Here is a 17,620-nt window from a genome sequence, read left to right on the forward strand (position 1 = left end):
CTGTGTACCTGTGGGCACCTGTGCAGCTTCCGCTCGCTAAAAGCATAGTCCTTCCAACCTGTAGTTCGAACACATATCGCATGCACACCTTGTCCGCTACTTAGGCCGCTCGTCGTCGTCGCCGTTTAAATGTGGTGTGTTGTTGGTGAACTTGCGCTCCACTGCTGGCGCGCGACGTGTTTGTGGGGTGCTGCTGTGTGAATGCTTCTCACATTGTGAATCTATTGTTTGCGCCTGCTTGGCGACTTGGTGGTGCTTGGTGTAGCCGTAACGGAAGCCAGGAAAGTAGTGTACGTTTCGTAAACAAATTGTACCAAACCAGGAACCGCTCTAATGATTGCCTGTAGCCGTAAAATGCAAGAACGCTACGGCTTTGCCTTTTTGTTATTATTATTATGAGTGTAGCAAAGGAAGGCAGTGTTTTCGGATAGGTTAAGATGCACAAACTAATAATGCAAGAATAGTAAGGGAGAGCGAGAACGAGAGCGTGACGAGCGAAACAGAAGGAAAGGAAGAAAGATAGAGCGAGCGCTCGCGCGAACGAACGTAAGAATCCTTCTTCGACACATACGTCTTGCCGAGGCGTTCGCGTGCGATGTCTCGCATTATTAGTGGCCTTCCCGGGTGTCCTCTGCCTTCTCCTTCGCGTGGTGGCTCCGACAGACGTTGCTTGAGGCGCGCTGCGTGGGATAATGGTGCCTTACAGTTCGCAGAATTATGGGTGTTTATTTATTTTAGTAGTAAACATTGCGTAGATGGGGGGGCGATAACTGACGACGAACAGCGGGTCCGCGAATCGGTCCCCGTTGCATCCTTAGTAGAAAACGGGGAACTGTGCTGTGTTCACTATGTATTCTTATGTAACTCAACTTCCTATCGCTTCGGTGTGGCTTCGTTTAACCCTCACAAAAAAAAAATTAACTCCTTATTTTTGGTCTACCAACAATTGATTAAATGATCCTAGATGTGGCTTTTCGTCAAAACGATGTCAGCAGCAGCTTCCCCCCAATTACCTTACTTCTCATTGTTTGTTTTGCCATTTTGAAGATGTAACAGATACTGCTGTCTGCCGGACGGTGCAGTGTTTTTGGTTTTCCTCGTTGCTAACTGGAAACCACCCCCCGGCCCGTGGAAACCCTACAAAAATGGTTTGGATCAGTGGACCGAACGCGGGCCGAACCAAGTCCCTCTGTATGGACGTGTGCAATCAACCAACCGATCTTAACCTTGTCCTGTTCCGAAGCTTATCTAACATAATGACCTGTCGAGGACGAAGGTGATGGTGCGCCCTGCTAGTTGGGTGAGCTAAACAACAAAGGACCCTTGACGTTTTTGCGCGCTTAGGAGCAAAACGCAATTATCTCACACACATTGTGCGAGTCCTGTAAATGACATTGTACCACCGACCGATCGATTCGAGGGAAGAGAGATGAGGGCACGAAAGCGGGTCCACTGCGCGGACACCACAACATAAGCTCGGAAGAAAAAAAAAACGGTCGATTCGATTACATTACTTTCATTGGATAATGCTATTAAAAATGCGATGGATTCCCTCGTGCGATGCTCTTTGAAGCGGATTAAAGCATGTTAACCACGAGGGAGCACGAACCACGAAAATGAGTCACTAGGGAACACTAGGGAAGGCCAAGCATGTTAATAATTGTTACTAGTGCAAAAGAGAACAATCAGATAAAATAGTGTTCGCGTTCGTCAGCTTTCAAGCTGTGGGACCTGTTGTGGTTTTCTTTTATTGATATTGTAGGGATAGTTTGGAAGTGATAGTTTACAGAACAAGGTAGTCGATTGATTGCTTGGCAGTATAAGCTTACGGGCCAAATAACAGATATTTTTCAGGAACTATAGGAAAGGTATCATATTTCAATCTCCACACAGTCCTCTATACACCGGGGAGTTTTAAGAAACCCGAATCATTGCAAAACAAAAGTAAACTAAAATGGTGCGTTTAGATTGACGGCTTAGAGGCGGATATCAGTCGAGGTAGAAATTTAACAATTTCCTCCTCCCCTTGTTTCGTCGCGACATACGGTTGTGGGAAGGGAAAATGATGCCTGTCGTCATATGTAGCACTTGAACGACTAGACATATGTTGTGTGCGCGTTTTGTACCCCAATTGTGCGAGAGTATGGTGGTTATCCCCGTAGATCTGTAATTTATTTCTTTTCAACCTTTTTCATTTTTTCATCATTGCAACATTACAGGACAGTGAAAACTACAGCGTAAACCATGCTGATAAAGGAGTATCGCATTCCTTTGCCGCTAACGGTGGAAGAATACAGGATAGCACAACTGTATATGATTGCGGTAAGTAAGCTTATAGTTTTTTTCATTTGTTCCACTGGCAACCGCACATTGGACGAGGCCCCCTTCGTAATTAAAATGTAATTTATACGGTTTGTTTTGGTTTCCCGTTTTGGGCAGAAAAAAAGTCGCGAAGAGAGCAGTGGCGCTGGCAGTGGAGTCGAAATTATCGTGAATGAACCATATCAGGACGGACCCGGCGGCAATGGGCAGTACACGCGTAAAATCTACCACGTCGGAAGCCACCTGCCCGGGTGGATCAAGGGGCTACTGCCGAAGAGTGCGCTCACGGTCGAGGAGGAGGCGTGGAATGCCTATCCTTACACGAAGACGCGATACACGTGCCCGTTTGTGGAGAAGTTTTCGCTCGAGATCGAAACCTACTACTTTCCCGACAACGGCCACCAGGAGAATGTGTTTAAGCTGAGTGGCTCCGACCTGCGCAATCGGATTGTGGATCTGATCGATATCGTAAAGGACCAGCTGGGTGGGGCAGACTACACGAGGGATGAAGACCCTACGCTGTACTGTTCCGAGCGCACCGGACGGGGCCCGCTAAGCGAGCAATGGTTGGACGAGTACTGGGAGGAGGTGAAGGAGCGCAAGCAGCCAACGGAACGCAATATGTCACTCATGTGTGCGTACAAGCTGTGCCGCGTGGAGTTCCGCTACTGGGGTATGCAGACGAAGTTGGAAAAGTTCATCCACGATACGGCGCTGCGCAAGACGATGTTACGGGCCCACCGGCAGGCGTGGGCCTGGCAGGACGAGTGGTACGGCCTATCGATGGAGGCTATACGGGAGATCGAGCGCCAAACGCAGCTGGCGTTGAAGCGCAAGATGGGCAACGATGATGCAACCGATGGAAACGATGCCGGCGATGAGGAGGAGGAAGAGGAGGAGGAGGAAGAAGAAGCAGGACTACAGTATGGTAAGATGGGCGAAGGGGGCAAACACAAGAGGCGCGCAGGATACTCAAATTCCGGTTTCATTTTCCGCCTTCTAGTGCATGAACATGACAATCGTAGCTCAAATAAAATATACTCGCTAGAAAAGACTAATGAAAACTCGACACCACGCATGGACAAAAGGGACAACATTCCGGTGATCACTACGGGAGAGTATGGTGATGACGGTGGTGGCAGAAGAGGCCAACGGATCGATTCTGGGGACAACCAGCGGCAGGGCGATGCTAAACGTGTCGGTGACGCCAACGACAGCGACGACGGTGGCGAATACGGTGAGGGCCTGGAGATTGGGGCTGATGGAACCAGGGGTAGCAGCAGTCAAGGCGGTAGCAGTTTACTGCGAAAGCAGCACCACTCGGGCTCGAAAAGCAAACTCCACTCGCCCCTGGGCTCGGCACAAAGTTTTGATCTGCAGGTAACGTCGTGGTGTGGCACGCAAGGGGGGCGGGCCAACGTGATCTAACACATATCTCCCGTGCCTACTGCAGGTTGCCAACTGGAGGATGGAAAAGTTGGAAGTAGACTCAAAATCTGGTTCCGAGGAGGAATTTTTCGATTGCGTAGGTAAGCCTGTGAACCCACCTGCGTTGCATTGGGAAGATAGATTCGCACGTCGCACAGTATATATTTTGTTTCTTTGCAAAACATGTGTATATTATGCAAAAACGCGCTCCTGGATCATTGCATGCCTTTACAACTTATGTTTTATCAGCACGGGGTATGTGTCACAAGGAGTTTGGCAAAGGTGGCGGCTGTTTGCGGCTTTCGAATGGGGGTGAATAATAGCTTTTACTTTTGCTCTTTCCATCGCCCTTTTCGTTTTACACATTTTCGGCTTAGGTGAACTGGGAGAGAAAGCATCGTTGGTAAAGTGGAGCTCACTGGAGTTACTGGCCGAGGAGGATGACAGTCCACCGATCGCAGCGAACCACAAGCACCAAGAGGACAGTATCTTCAGTCAATCGTACCTACAGCGCGTCACCTCCGAGCGTGGAATGCGCAGGTCTTTTCTAGGGCAGTTCTCCAGCGTCGACCGTCAGAATCACGACCCATCGCCACCGGGTTCCCCCGGCTTGCCCTCCTGCCCCACCACGGTGCTGATACTAATCATGCACGCCGGCAGCGTGCTCGATGGCAGTTCCGACATGACGACGAAAAAATCGGATATCACCACCTTCCGCGGGGCGCTCGAGTCCGTCATGCGCCAACACTATCCTGCCCTTATCGGCCACGTAGCCCTCCGGTTGCTACCCTGTCCGCCGGTGTGCTCCGATGCGCTTGGCATTCTGTCCAGCTTGAGCCCGTACTCCTTCAACAGTCCGCCGGCCGTAGGCGATGTAGCCAGCCTCACTGACGTCCCGATCGGTGCCATCCCGTTGCTCGCTACGTCTTCGCCCGACTTTCACGAATCGGTGAGCCGCGCCGTCACCTGTGCCAACCAGATTTTCTCCGAGTTCCTGAAGTCCGACGAAGGACGCGGCTTTAACGGGCAGATCGTTATGATCGGTGACTCGATGGGTAGCATCCTGGCGCACGATGCGCTGTGCCGGTCGAACGCTCACCAGGGCAGCGAAGCGTCCGGTCTGAATCACATTTCCGATTTTGTCGAAGCGAACGAGCTCGATGCAAGCAAACTACTCACTGCGCCCTCACCCCGCAGACGGTCTTCCTCTACGAGTGAGTCGCGCGTCCCCAAGTTCGAGTTCGAGGTGGGCGACTTTTTTATGTTTGGTAGCCCGCTGGCAGTGATCCTGTCCGCTCGCCGGCTGGCCGACCATCGGTGCGGCAACCACAAGCCGGCCTGCACCCAGCTGTACAATCTATTCCACCCGACCGATCCGACCGCGTCTCGGCTCGAACCACTGCTAAGCGCGCGATTCTCGCTGTTATCCCCAGTGAATGTGCCACGCTACGCCAAGTACCCGCTCGGTAACGGTCAGCCGTGCCATCTGCTGGAGCTCATCCAGTCGAGCCCGCAAATCTTTGGAGATGGGCTGCCACCTCGACGACTGTCGGACACCTCGATTCAAAGCGGCGCATCTGGCACCATCGACAACGTGCCGCTCACCACCATCAATCAACTTCAGCAGCGATGGTGGGGACCGAAACGTCTCGACTACGCGCTCTACTGCCCCGAGGGGCTGAGCAATTTTCCTTCGCACGCACTGCCCCACCTTTTCCACGCCAGCTACTGGGAATCGAGCGATGTGGTCGCGTTCATCCTGCAGCAGATCGGCCGCTTCGATGAACTGGCGTGCACCGGTGCGTACGAAAAGGACGTTTCCTCCTTCCGGCCCGGCCAGCCACGGGAAAAGTGGAACAAAAAGCGTACGTCGGTTAAGTTGAAGAATGTGGCGGCCAATCACCGGGCGAACGATGTGATCGTGCGTGAAGGCGAACCCCAACGGCTGGTGGCACGGTTCATGTACGGTCCCCTGGACGTCATTACACTAGCGGGTGAACGGGTCGACATCCACATCATGCGCGATCCGCTGGCGGGAGAGTGGCAGCTGCTGGCCACCGAAACAACGGATAAAAATGGCCGCATCACCTTCACGGTCCCAGAGGATCGTACCTGCGAGTACGGCATTTTTCCTGTCAAGATGGTTGTGCGCGGTGATCACACGTCGGTCGACTTCTACATGGCCGTTGTACCACCGAGGACGGAGTGCATCGTGTTCAGCATTGATGGCTCATTTACGGCGTCCGTATCGGTGACGGGTAAGGACCCGAAGGTACGGGCAGGCGCAGTAGACGTGTGCCGCCATTGGCAGGAGCTTGGCTACCTGCTCATTTACATCACCGGTCGGCCCGACATGCAGCAGCAGCGCGTACTATCGTGGCTGAGTCAGCACAACTTCCCGCACGGACTGGTCTCGTTCGCTGATGGGCTGTCAACCGATCCGCTCGGGCACAAGGCGACCTATCTAAACAATCTAATACTGAATCAAGGTCTCATCGTGCACGCTGCTTACGGCAGCAGTAAGGATATTAGTGTTTACACCAGCATTGGGCTTAAGCCTAAACAGATCTTCATCACCGGGAAGGTAGGAAACATTTGTCAATCCCTAACATTAAGGGACAATGACCATATTAATGCATGCCAACGCAGCACAAGCTCTGTTGATACTGAGATGATGCCGCAATGTCTAGTAGACGAACATTCTAACTACATTTTATAAATGATTCCTTTTTAATACGATTTCTATCACACAATGTTGCAGGTTAGCAAAAAGCTTCAGACTACGGCAACGCCGCTGACGGAGGGGTATGCCGCACACCTAAGTACTCTGATGACGGTAGGCGGATCACGGCCCGCCCAGGGCAATGCACGGATGGTTATACCAAGAAGCTGCTTTAATCTACCCGGCCAGAACCAATCCATTCGCAGGCGACGGTTTGTGCCCGGCTAAACGGGAGTACTCAAGGCTCGACAGCCAACGGGGGAACCCTGCATTCAAATTTGACTCTCCAAAACGATACTTCTCTTACGTTTTTTAGTATTATTAAAACTCTCGAACAAAAATGAAACCCACTGCAGCTCATCGTTATAACAGATCAGTTATAATAGGAGATGGATAGGTTGAGTGAAAAAACGATATTATTAGCATGTCTCTAAACTTGTTTGATAGATCTGTCACGAACTCATGTATTAGTAATGCGTAACGGATAGGTTTATCTTTCCCTTTGTGTATTGCCTTTGCGTAAAAGCATTCAGTAGACTTCAAAACCCGATAAACACCGTTGGCAGAGCATGGATATAAAAACAACCAAACAATGATTTAATATAGTACATCAACTCCCATATGAATCAAAGTCTGTCAATGTAGCAAACAGCATATACTTATACACACATATATAAATGTATATTTAGGCGAATGGTTGCGCAGCATATTGTTAAATAAGGACTCCGATGCAATATTCTATTTTGTCACATGGTGAGTAATTTTATTGTCCCTCTTGTTCTATCATTTCTCTGTTCTGGGATATTCGTTGACACAAACAATATATTTACTATTCACTTACAGGTACCTGGCTTAAAAGACTGTCTCTTACCGGCTGTAAATAAAACAAAAGTAACATGAAAATGAATTCACAGTTAAAACGTTTATAATCCAGTATTTATTACTTTTTACCCAGCATGAAGTTGGCCCCTGTTTGTTTGTATCTTTACAATTCACGAATCTGAGTAACCCCAATTACTCCAAGCAGTCCACACTGTTGTTCTGATATAAAACAGTATGTAACCAAAAGTATGTTTTACTCGGATAAACGCATACCGCAACGGTTCAGCGTATGGCATTTTAGATCTGTTTAAAATTTAATTTAATGAAAGCCAAGTTAAAGTTTATGGACTCCGAACAAACTATATAGATGTAAAGGTGTTATCATAGGAAGCGGAAAATGGAATATTATCATTGATTACATTCATAAATTACACAGACTTTGGGATGAATGGAAAATAATAAGCAAATGCTTAGAAATATTCGATATAAGCTACGGTGACAGGTCAGAAGTATATTCTAAAATCGATGTTTATTAACTGTTATAGTTGAGGCATATGAGTGATGATTGTGTGTAGCGCAGATAGTGCGACATAGTAACTGAATATTCAATGCATATTGAGTGTATACAAAGAACAAACACAGAAACCAAAAATATGGGATCTAGGACAGGAGGAAACCAAAACTTTAAAATCAAATCAGTAATGTACTTGTAGGTCGTGAAGCAGGTAAAAAAACACTGCACATTCACAAAAAGGCTGTTAGAGAAGCATTATTATAAAGTGGATCTTTTTTAATATGGTATGATATTGAACCTTTAACGCAATGATGAAGTCTACACCATGGGTTTTTTTCCTATCACACCAAACTTGTTGGTGCTGCAAAGGGGTGGGCAATGGGGGCAATTTAAGATAGCTTTTACGTCCGATGGCATATGGTTGTTCACAAACAATAAATAAGAAAAAAAATGTATTCTTTTTGTGATGATGATATAGCTGTGCACTTCTGTAACCCAATGCCCTTGGTTTAATTCAAGCGCAACGCAATGCAACAATAACCACAGAATTTGATAAATTCAAAAGCATTAAATAGATATGTGGACTGGACAATCTTTGACTAAGATAAAAAAAAACAGAAATAGTAGAAACAGTTTAATGTACAATGATGTAAGCAGCCGACGTTCATCCAATAGCTGCAAGCGTAATATTTGTTCAGCTGTACTCTATTCGATGCGCGTAGCGTAGCGTGCGAAATCACTAACGAGGCCATTAGCTTTCGCGCGGTTAAGCGGTATTATTGCGAAACGATTGCTTTATATCCCGGACGATGTCATTGCTTGTAAATAGCAAACGTCATCACTATACGGCAATACACGGCTATATGTCAGAAGGCTACTCTTCTTCAACATTGGAAGCATCTCAATAACAAATTTAAACATGTAAAATGTACAAGCTAGTATACAAAAATAAAAAGAAAATGTTACAATAGTATGCTTGTTATCATTATTGAAAATCGCCACCATTAACGTTTTCACATTGAATTTGATTTACCTTGAGCGACACATGCGATCTATTTTATTTTAAACTTGTTATATTATGCTAGCTGATAACCTGACTATAAACAATCCGACATGTACATGAACAATTATGATGTTTGTGTTGGAATATTGAATATACAATTTTTTTTCTTCTTTAAATAAATCAGAATCCTTTTCACTTTTTCCCTAGGATCCAGTTAATAAGAACCGATGAAGCGCTTGGCTGCGGAGCCGCTTCGGTGTAGCCTGTGATGAAGAGATACATCGTTATCAAAACTGAAATGTAAGAAACACAACCATTACTGCTTACCGACATCTGCGCCGACTATCTTGGCCGCTGCTTCCAGCGGCATATTTGCTAAGTCGCGCTGAATTAACGTCAGCTGCCGGTTGCGGCTTTCACGCTCCTCCTGCCAATGCTTTTCCTTCGAGTAGCTGATCGAGTGCAACTCCGACAGTTTCGAACTGAGGTCCTTCGAGATGGGACTGTTCATCGATTCGGCGGCTGCCTTGCCTTCTAAACTATCCATTCCAAGGCTGTCCTTTTCGGGTGTCGCATCAATAGAACTCTCGCCGGAGACAGTGGGGCCTTCCGCTGTAAAAAGAAGCATGGATACAAATTCATATGATACCCAGGGATAAAGCAATTTGAAGCTGATATATTACCTCCGTCACAACCGGTAGCCGGAACGATCATCTTTAGTCTAAACTCTTCGTGCATTCGCAGTGCATTTGAGAGACGTAACTGCAGTGCATCACGCTCCTCCAGCAAATTGCGCAACTCAATCTCCAGCTCGTCACAGCGCATGTCACGCTGGTATATCATGTATAGTGCCAGTTCCAATTCGGCTTGTGAAACGCGATCGCCGCTTTGCTGAACATCCAGCTTCACTTGTGGTTCGGCACTTTTACCGAGCGTCGTGGCAAAGCGTGCCGGATCAACGTGCGCTGCAAGCCGCGCATACTCGGCACTGCGGACTGCTAGCTGCTGCCGGAGCGTTACAATTTCTACTTCCTGCTCCTGTAGAACCGCGCGCACGTGGGCGGCATCGTCCATCATTTCCGTTACTTCTGCGATCTCGGCAACTTCCACTGGTCCCGTTGTCGATGTAGAACAGGACGGTTCACCAAAAAGTTCCACCACAGTGGATGACGGGCCACCACCAACAGCAACTGTGTTGTGGCTCTTGTTCTGCTCTAGAGAAATTATTTTTTGCTCAAGAGCATCAACCTGCTCGAGCAATGTCGCGTTCTGCAGGTTCAGCTCGCTACCATTTTCCGGCTGCATTTGTTGTAGCGTTGATCGCAACATCTGCAGTTCCACATTCTTCGCGTCCACCTCGAGCAGCACACTCTTGAGCTGGTCCTCGAAGCGCAGATCCTGCAAAATCTGTTCATTCATCGTTTCCAGCTCTTGGGACATTTCGTTCTTTTCCTTCTCTAGCAGTAGAACGGTGTGTTGTAGTTCCGCCAACTTCTGCTGGAGCAAGGAAGTATCGCTCTCCGTCGGTTCAGCGTCGCGCTCACGCTGAGACTTTAATAGCGCTTCGATTTGTTTGTCTTGAGCTTCCTTAATTTCTGCCAGTTTTTCGCATGCTGTCTCGAGCGTATCAATTCTAGATAGCATGTGCTGGTGTTCTCGCTGCAGATCTTCGTATTTCTTTGTGACGCTATCACTTGATGAATGCAACTGACTCGCTTTTGGATCAAGCAGGGCACCGTCCGTTGGTGGTTCGCAAGGCTTCGTCGAAGAAGCCTCCTGGTAGTCGGATTTTGACCGACATTCCTTCAGCTTACGCAGCAGTTTGCCCGACTTCACCTTCAGATCAGTGATTTCCTGCTGCATCATTTCCTTTTCAGCCGTCAGCTGTTGAATGTGACTTTCTTTCTGGTGGAGCGACTCCTCCAGTCGAACCGTATCATCTCCCCAACCATCCGCCAGCGATTGTTCATCCCATATGCTGCATGGCACGGCGGTGGTCACAGCACCAGTTGTTACCGGCACTGACCTCAACCGTTCGCACTCTTGGCGCAGTTCATCGCATTCCGTTTCCGATGCTTCTTGCGTCCTTTTCACCGTTTCCTTGAGAGTTTCATTCGCTTGTTTGAGAGCGACTACCTCTTGGGTTAGCGCCTGACACTCGAGCTTATAACGGTGGCAGTCGGCGACAATCGTCGCTTCGTGCTCGACACTTACATTCTGGCGCTCGCATAGCTCGTCGCAGGTCGTCTGCAGTGCAACGAGCTCCACTTTCTGACGGTCGCACTGGCACTGCAGTTTCGCTGTTATTCGTTCCATTTCCTCCAGCTCAGAGCTTTGTAGTGCAATCTTGTTCTTGTGTTTGGCACACTCAGCCGTTAGCGCTTCGTTGGTTGCTAGCTGATCGTCGCAGTGCTTATGTAACGGTTCCAGCTGTTGCTCTGCCTTAGTACGCGCATCAGTGAGTTCAGCTACCTGAGCAGTTAGTTCGTCGCAAAGGCGCTTATGCTTGTCACATTTCACCCGCATCGTTTCCCCGTCGTCTGAGGCATGCTCCACCTGCTGCTGCAACTGTTGTACGACTTGTCTTAGTTTACCGTTCTCAGCAGTAACCGATTCTAACTGTGCTCTGCAGCGATTCGTTTCCTCTTCGCACGCTGCGGCTGATTTGTGCAGGGTGTCTATTTCGCTGGTTTTCTCCAAGTTTACGCTCTGCAAGCACTCATTCGCCACCCTTAACGATTTATTTTCGTTTTGCTCTTCTTGCAACATGTAACGCACGTCTTCCAGCTCGATGCAACGTTGCAGCTTTTCGCTAGTTTCGTTTTGTAGCTCACTTTCCTTCGCAGCGAAATTGCATTGTAGTGCAGTTAGAGAATCGTGATGCTCTTGGCTGCAATGCGCGATACGTGTGCTTTCTTCCTTGACCATTTGCAGTTCCAGCTGCAAACGATCAATCTGATCGGACATCGTCCTTGCCATTTCTTTCGCTTCGTGTAGCTGAACGACAATGTCGTTCAGTTCGTTATTTTTATTTGTCATCAGTTCCCCGATGCATTTGTCGATTTGTTCCAGAATAGAGAGGAATCGCAAAAGTTTGTCCGAATCGGAAACGAATTCCGGTACCGGGGAAGACACCAAACCCCACTTCGTTTGCTGTTGGCTAAACCATCCTTCGATGCTTGTTAGAGTTTCAGCTAGGTTTTCTTCTCGTTCCCGATACGCGGTTTGTGTTTGCTTTAGCTCCTGCAGCTCCACTTCCAGGCTGCGGCGCTGTTTTGCTTCCACCCGTACGGCGGCATTCAGCTCTTCTTTTTCATTCTTTAAACGACCGAGCAGTAGTGTTTGATTATGGAACTCTTCCAGTTTGCTTTGCGTCATTCGCAGCTCATCCTCCAGGTAAGCGGTACGCCGCTCGTGTTCCTGTAGGCGTTGTGCTTCCTTGATTTTTTCCTTAATAATTGCCTTACACTTGTCGATTTTCGTTTGTCGGGCAGTGAGCTCCTGCTGCAAGACATCCATTTCCACACGTTTTTCGTTCAGCTCCCGCTCCATTTCTTCCAAGCGCCCACGCGCGTTAGCAATGCCAGTTTGGGCAGCCTCGCAATTTTGCTTTTCCACTCGCAATTCTTCGCGAGTCGCATGAAACTCCGATTCCATCTGATATTTCAGCTCAAGCAGCCGGTGCAGTTCGTTGTTGAGATGGTGAAGTTTTTGTGCTAGCTCTTCGTTTTCCTCGCAAACCTCGGCTTTGCCTGCAACGTTCTGTAGATCGAGCTCGAGTTTAGCCACCCGCTCCAACAGTGTTCTATTTTCTGCGCACAGCCGTTGATTTTCCACCTCCAGATCATTGCATTGGGTGTTTTTCTTCTTGAGGTTAGCGGCAAACTTTTTGAGCTTTTCCAACAGTTCCTCGTTTTTCTGGGTTAGGTTTTCTTTAAGCTTTTGCATTTGTTCACTTTGAATGGTCTCGTGTTCCACCTTCAGTTGGGCAATGTGGGAGCTTAACTTTTCGTTGCCAAGCTTAAGACTGGAAATGTGGGCATCTCGGGCATTCAAAGCATTAGCCATGTCGTTCAATTGGTCCTTACACTCTGCCAATTCATTGCAGCGTTCTTCGATCGTTCGGTAAAGTTCGATAATTTGTGAATTCATGGTATCGATGGTTTCTTGCTTGTGTTGAACACTCTGCCACATTTCCTCGTTTGATGATTTCTGCGTGCTCTCTACGGTCGCGATAATCGACTTTAGCTGATCAATATGATTGTCTTTCTCTTCGATATCTTCTAGCAGCTGCGCGTTAGTTCGCTGCAAAGTCGCGACATGCGTTTTCGCCTGATGTATCTCGTTTTGAGCATCCAAGAGGCTCTGCTGTATGTGCAACAATTCAGTTGCCTTTGTATCGACCAATGCATCAATATCGTTCTTGAGCAGCATTATTTCATCATTTTTGGCGTTCAACTCCAGCCGCAACAGCTGCGATTCATCGTCTGTGCGTTTCTCTGAAGCAGCCATAAGGTCGCGATTAAGTGCAGTAAGATGTTCTTGGAGCTGGATGATTTGCAGCTCTTTTTCGTTCAAGATACCTTTTACCTCCGCTAAGGTTTTTTCGTCCGTTGTGTTGGAACTACTACGGTCAGAGTCAGCTCCGTCTGGCTTGTCCGAGCTGCTATGGGAGAGCGATTCTAGCTTCACAGAAAGTGTGGCCATTTGGTTGCTCAACGAATTGCGTTCGGTTGCCGTACGCTCATACTCCTCCAGCAGTTGCTTGCTTAGCGTCACCAATTGCTTCGCGCTCGTTGAAAGCTTCTTACATGTTTGCAATCGCTTTTGTTTGTCTTTAATTTTCGTGTAGTTTGAGATATCGTTTTCGACTGTAAGCAACGAGTGTTCGTAATCATGCTTGCTAAAAATTTGCGCTTCCAATGAGCCTTCCGCACACTGTGCGACTCCGGAATCGCTCTCTTTCTCTTTGTCGTTGATTTTTAACCGACACGTATTCAGCTCTTTCCGAATGCATTCCTTTTCATCGTTGATCAGCTTCAACTTGTCTTCCAAGTCGGATTTTGCCGATACAAGTTCGACGCTGTAGCTGCGCAGTTGCTCATTTGCTTCTTTCAACTTATCGAGCTCGCAGATGTACGCTTGATTTTCGATCGACATTGCGTCCAATTTCTCCAGCACTTCGCGTCGCTCATCTGTGAACAACTCGACCTTCTCCATCAGTTCTTTGCTTTCTTCCATCAGTTTGAGCAAATTATCATTCAAGTCTTCTCTCGACTCCTGCCCAGGTGCGTCGGGCGACGCGTCACTAGTGTTAGGATTGGAGACGCGTTTTTCCGACTTTTCCATTTCCTGCTTTTCGTGTTGCGTTAGATTTTCCAACACTTCGATCGATTCTGCCGAACTAACTTTTTCGATGCTCAGTTTGTCGATTTTTGCAAGCAGCTGACTATTTTCGTCGACGTAGCGCTTGATGGTTCCATGAAGTTCCATCCTTTCCGTCTCCCACGCTAGCAAATCCTTCGACAATTCCGATTTATCGGCCAAACATTTCTCAAGCTGTTCCTCCAGCTCGATCGACAGCATCTGACTGGCGATATGCACCGTTTCGCCCTCTGTGCTCGCTTGCATCTGCTCACGCAGCGCCAGTAAATCGGATCGTGTTCGGCTTAGATCGTCGTTCAAATCATTTTTCTGCTCCTCAAGCAATTGCATCGCCGTTACCTGATTTTGACACGTTCGTTCGAGTGTTTCGACTCGTTTGCGCAAGTCGGCGGTGGAGCCACTGTTGTCGACACTCACGATGCTCATACTACCGAGCTGCGCCTCTTCCGCTTCAGCTAGTCGTTCTGTCAGCATGTTCACCTCCTCCGTTAGATTAGCCATCTCGGCATGAACGTTGGATGATTTACGAAACGTATCCACCTGCTTCTGCAGCTGTTTGACCTTCAGTTTACACTTTATCATGTTTTTATTCGACTCGTCCAGTTGTTGCTTCAGTTTGGCTGTTTCCGCTTCCAGCTCCTCGTCAGCCGATTTGGGAAAAAGCGGTTTCGGTCCACTGCTTTTCAATTTCTCTTGCAACACAGATACATTTGCTGCCATAACATTCACTTCGATCGTTTTTTCTTCGAGTGCTTGTCGCAACTGGGAAATCTCTTCGCCCATTCGCTCGTTTTCGACGTTCTGTGACGAGATCACCTGTTCGAGCGAGGTGATCTGTTGAAGCGCTGTGTGCAGTTCGACTTCGTGTACGAGCTCCGAAGTGTCTTGCATTTTTTCAACGCCGCTGGTTGGTGTTGCTTCAGGAAGTGAAATTATATCATAACGGCCGCCTTCATCTTGTTCGTACAAGTTTTGCATCGTCGATTCGTCTATTTGATTTGTCGCTTCCTCGATGGAAATGTTACACTTTTTTTGTAGTAGCTCTACCTGCAAGTGGAAGTTTGTTTTTTGGCGAAAAACGGTGGTTATTCACACGATCCCTTTTCAAAGTCCAATGGTACATACCTGCATCCGATGAACCTCGTCTTTGAGAACCGTTCCATGTTTGCTACTTCCAGATAAACGAGACGCCAACTGGGATAGGGCGTTTAGTTGTTCTTCTATGATACCATCTTTCTCAACCACTTTAGCTTGTAAAAGCTCATTCTGGTTTTCCAGATAGGCAAGTTTTTCGCAGGATTCGTTTCGATCTAGACTAGTATTGAAACTGTTAGCTGTCCCAGACAGCTGCGCCACGGCTGTTTGATGCGCAATGGAAGTGTCTAGAGTGCTTCGTTTCGGTGCCTTGTAATCATTCGTTTGCAACGGTTTGTCGATCATAGTAGACCGATGGTCCAGATCTAGCGGCTTTTCCTGCGCCTGCTTCAGTGTCGTTTCGAGCTTGTGTTTAATTTCGCTCACCTTCTCCTCAATCTCTCGCTTGCAGCTTTCCCGCGCTGCCATTTTCTGCCTGTTTTGCTCGATTTGCTCGCGAAGCAGGGTACACTTCTCCAAACCGGATGATTCCGAGCGGCCCCGGTGCGACTGTGCACCGGCTCTGCTCTCGGTCGGAGCGTTCACGACAGCGTCAGATGGGGCGGTTGATGGAGACGGCGAGGCGAGACTGCTGTTGGCACGATTTAGACGGGAGCTGGTGACCTTCGTCTTGAAGTGCGTCAAACGTTGGGCAATGTTTTTCACTTTCTCTTGTGCCGTTGCATGCTTTATGTCATTGACCGCTTCCGTTTGGCGTATGATTTCACGAAGAGCCGATATTTTAGCCTATTCGAGATTAGAAACACATTTGAATCCGAGTTATTGATATTTAAATACGAAACCTCGAGACCTCGATGATCAACAACCCACCTGCTGTTCGTTGAAGTTCGACTGCAGGTCCAACAACTCCGGATCTCCATCAAAATCTTGCACATTGGTCCCCGACATGGCGTTGATTGATGTGTTCTCTTTGTAACGATGATGCTAGATTTATTGAAGGAAAAGGCTAAACATTAACCTTTTTTCTCCGCATTTGAAAGGATCGCAATCCATAGGCAACGGCAAGCGAAAACGGACTGCCGATTAACTGTGCACACAAGGCCATGCGATTGCAACACAGTAACACAAACTAATCAGGACGCACTTTACCTTTGCGAAGAATAAGTTAAACTCAAATTTGGACGAAAACGAAACGATAGCTTCACGAAAACAATATCTTCTCTAACTTAAAGGAACATTTCCGAACACATCATCAATTGCACGGTCCCAGGCTAAGATTACGCACGTGACAGTTGTTTGACGGCTCAGTTTGCTATAAAATCATGAACGAATAGATTTCATTCACATAACTTCCATCTTTCGAAGTCGCGGATATGAGCGTGTAAACGGACTGAACGAAGAGCTGTCAGTCAGTTGCAATTCAATCGCGCAGTCGGTTAACAACAAACGGTTAACAAAGTGTGCCTCAAATAAAGTCGTGCGAACGTGGCCAGACTTATCCTCTCGCAGCTGCAGCCTCCAAACGCTGCTCCACTCGTCAGCGTTCCGGCTCGATAGGCCCGGGCGAAGAGCTGCCAGCTCTCTGGACTCCGTAATATTTCACTCGCCAGGTTGTCCGGCGTGAGAGAGGTGCGGCCGCCCTCCACCAGCAGCTTCTCTCTCTCTCTCCCGCTGGAACCGCGGGCAGTAGAACATGGCATGCTACGCTGACTCCGAGGCCCCAGAGCACCAGGGCGCAGTCAGGGGACCGTACGAACCCCATATCCGTGTACTTTCGGAAGAAGCCGTGTTCCGAGAGCACCTGGGACACAGGTGGAAGTTCACCCGTCCATGCTCTTCCTGCTGACCCAAGGCCGGAGGTCCGCTGTACCCGTAGTAGGTCTCCGTACCGGATGATTGACGTTATCGCGTTCGCAAGCAGCCTGCGTCTGTCGCTCCGGAGCGATTAGGCATCAGAACCCGTAGGACTAGCGGGGACCCGTAGGACCAGCGAAAGGGAGTATTCTTCCAGCCAACGCTGTACCAATCGCACGGACTTCTTCGCGGCTTTTCTAGCTGCGACGGCCCGTACGATCAGCGCCAGGTCAGGTCAGCAAAGGCGACGCTCCGCACGCCCTCTTCTAGTGGAAGCGACAGGATGCCGTCACATACATGATGGTCCACAGGCTCGGTCCGAGGATTGACACCTGCGGGACACCCGCCGTGACGTTACGAGCCTTCAGTCCTCGATTGGTTTCGTATAGCAGCCTGTGCCCGGAGAAGCAGCTCCGGGCGCACCTGCTATAACCAACACAGGCCTTGGGAGCACCTAAAGTAAGTGGCTTGCTAG

General features: G+C 48.4%; 2 protein-coding genes across 3 annotated transcripts; one reads left to right on the plus strand and one right to left on the minus strand.

Moving 5' to 3' along the window:
* Nucleotides 1-226: 226 nt before the first annotated feature.
* LOC128271200 (protein retinal degeneration B) lies at nucleotides 227-8,741 on the plus strand. 2 transcript variants are annotated; one of them, XR_008269211.1, is made up of 8 exons: nucleotides 227-290; nucleotides 2,220-2,322; nucleotides 2,440-3,250; nucleotides 3,326-3,702; nucleotides 3,776-3,851; nucleotides 4,128-6,334; nucleotides 6,512-7,225; nucleotides 7,316-8,741. XR_008269211.1 is itself a non-coding variant. In XM_053008650.1 (7 exons), exons 2-7 carry the CDS (start codon nucleotides 2,245-2,247, stop codon nucleotides 6,698-6,700), a joined length of 3,738 nt encoding a protein of 1,245 aa, XP_052864610.1. In that variant the 5' UTR covers nucleotides 227-290; nucleotides 2,220-2,244; the 3' UTR covers nucleotides 6,701-7,261. The 2 variants fall into 2 exon arrangements, 1 of the variants encoding a protein (XP_052864610.1); XM_053008650.1 differs by lacking the exon at nucleotides 7,316-8,741 and having other exon boundaries at nucleotides 6,512-7,261.
* Nucleotides 7,592-16,239, minus strand: LOC128278638 (protein lava lamp). The gene is made up of 5 exons (XM_053017373.1): nucleotides 16,162-16,239; nucleotides 15,322-16,077; nucleotides 9,495-15,243; nucleotides 9,139-9,423; nucleotides 7,592-9,074 (listed from the first exon to the last, which is right to left on the minus strand). The coding sequence occupies exons 1-5, from the start codon at nucleotides 16,237-16,239 to the stop codon at nucleotides 9,004-9,006; spliced, it is 6,939 nt and encodes a 2,312-aa protein (XP_052873333.1). The 3' UTR covers nucleotides 7,592-9,003.
* Between the last annotated feature and the right edge of the window lie 1,381 nt (nucleotides 16,240-17,620).

This window comes from Anopheles cruzii, chromosome X (assembly GCF_943734635.1).
Source record: "Anopheles cruzii chromosome X, idAnoCruzAS_RS32_06, whole genome shotgun sequence".
Classification (NCBI taxonomy): domain Eukaryota; kingdom Metazoa; phylum Arthropoda; class Insecta; order Diptera; family Culicidae; genus Anopheles; species Anopheles cruzii.

Excerpts from the sequence above, each read along its gene's own strand:
- LOC128271200 (XM_053008650.1), top strand. The coding sequence starts at position 2,245 with ATGCTGATAAAGGAGTATCGCATTCCTTTGCCGCTAACGGTGGAAGAA. Across the intron at positions 3,852-4,127 it reads GGAATTTTTCGATTGCGTAG|GTGAACTGGGAGAGAAAGCA; the intron begins GTAAGCCTGTGA and ends TTTTCGGCTTAG. Across the intron at positions 6,335-6,511 it reads AGATCTTCATCACCGGGAAG|GTTAGCAAAAAGCTTCAGAC; the intron begins GTAGGAAACATT and ends ACAATGTTGCAG.
- LOC128278638 (XM_053017373.1), bottom strand. The coding sequence starts at position 16,239 with ATGTCGGGGACCAATGTGCAAGATTTTGATGGAGATCCGGAGTTGTTG. Across the intron at positions 16,078-16,161 it reads CGAACTTCAACGAACAGCAG|GCTAAAATATCGGCTCTTCG; the intron begins GTGGGTTGTTGA and ends AATCTCGAATAG. Across the intron at positions 9,424-9,494 it reads GGCTACCGGTTGTGACGGAG|CGGAAGGCCCCACTGTCTCC; the intron begins GTAATATATCAG and ends TTCTTTTTACAG.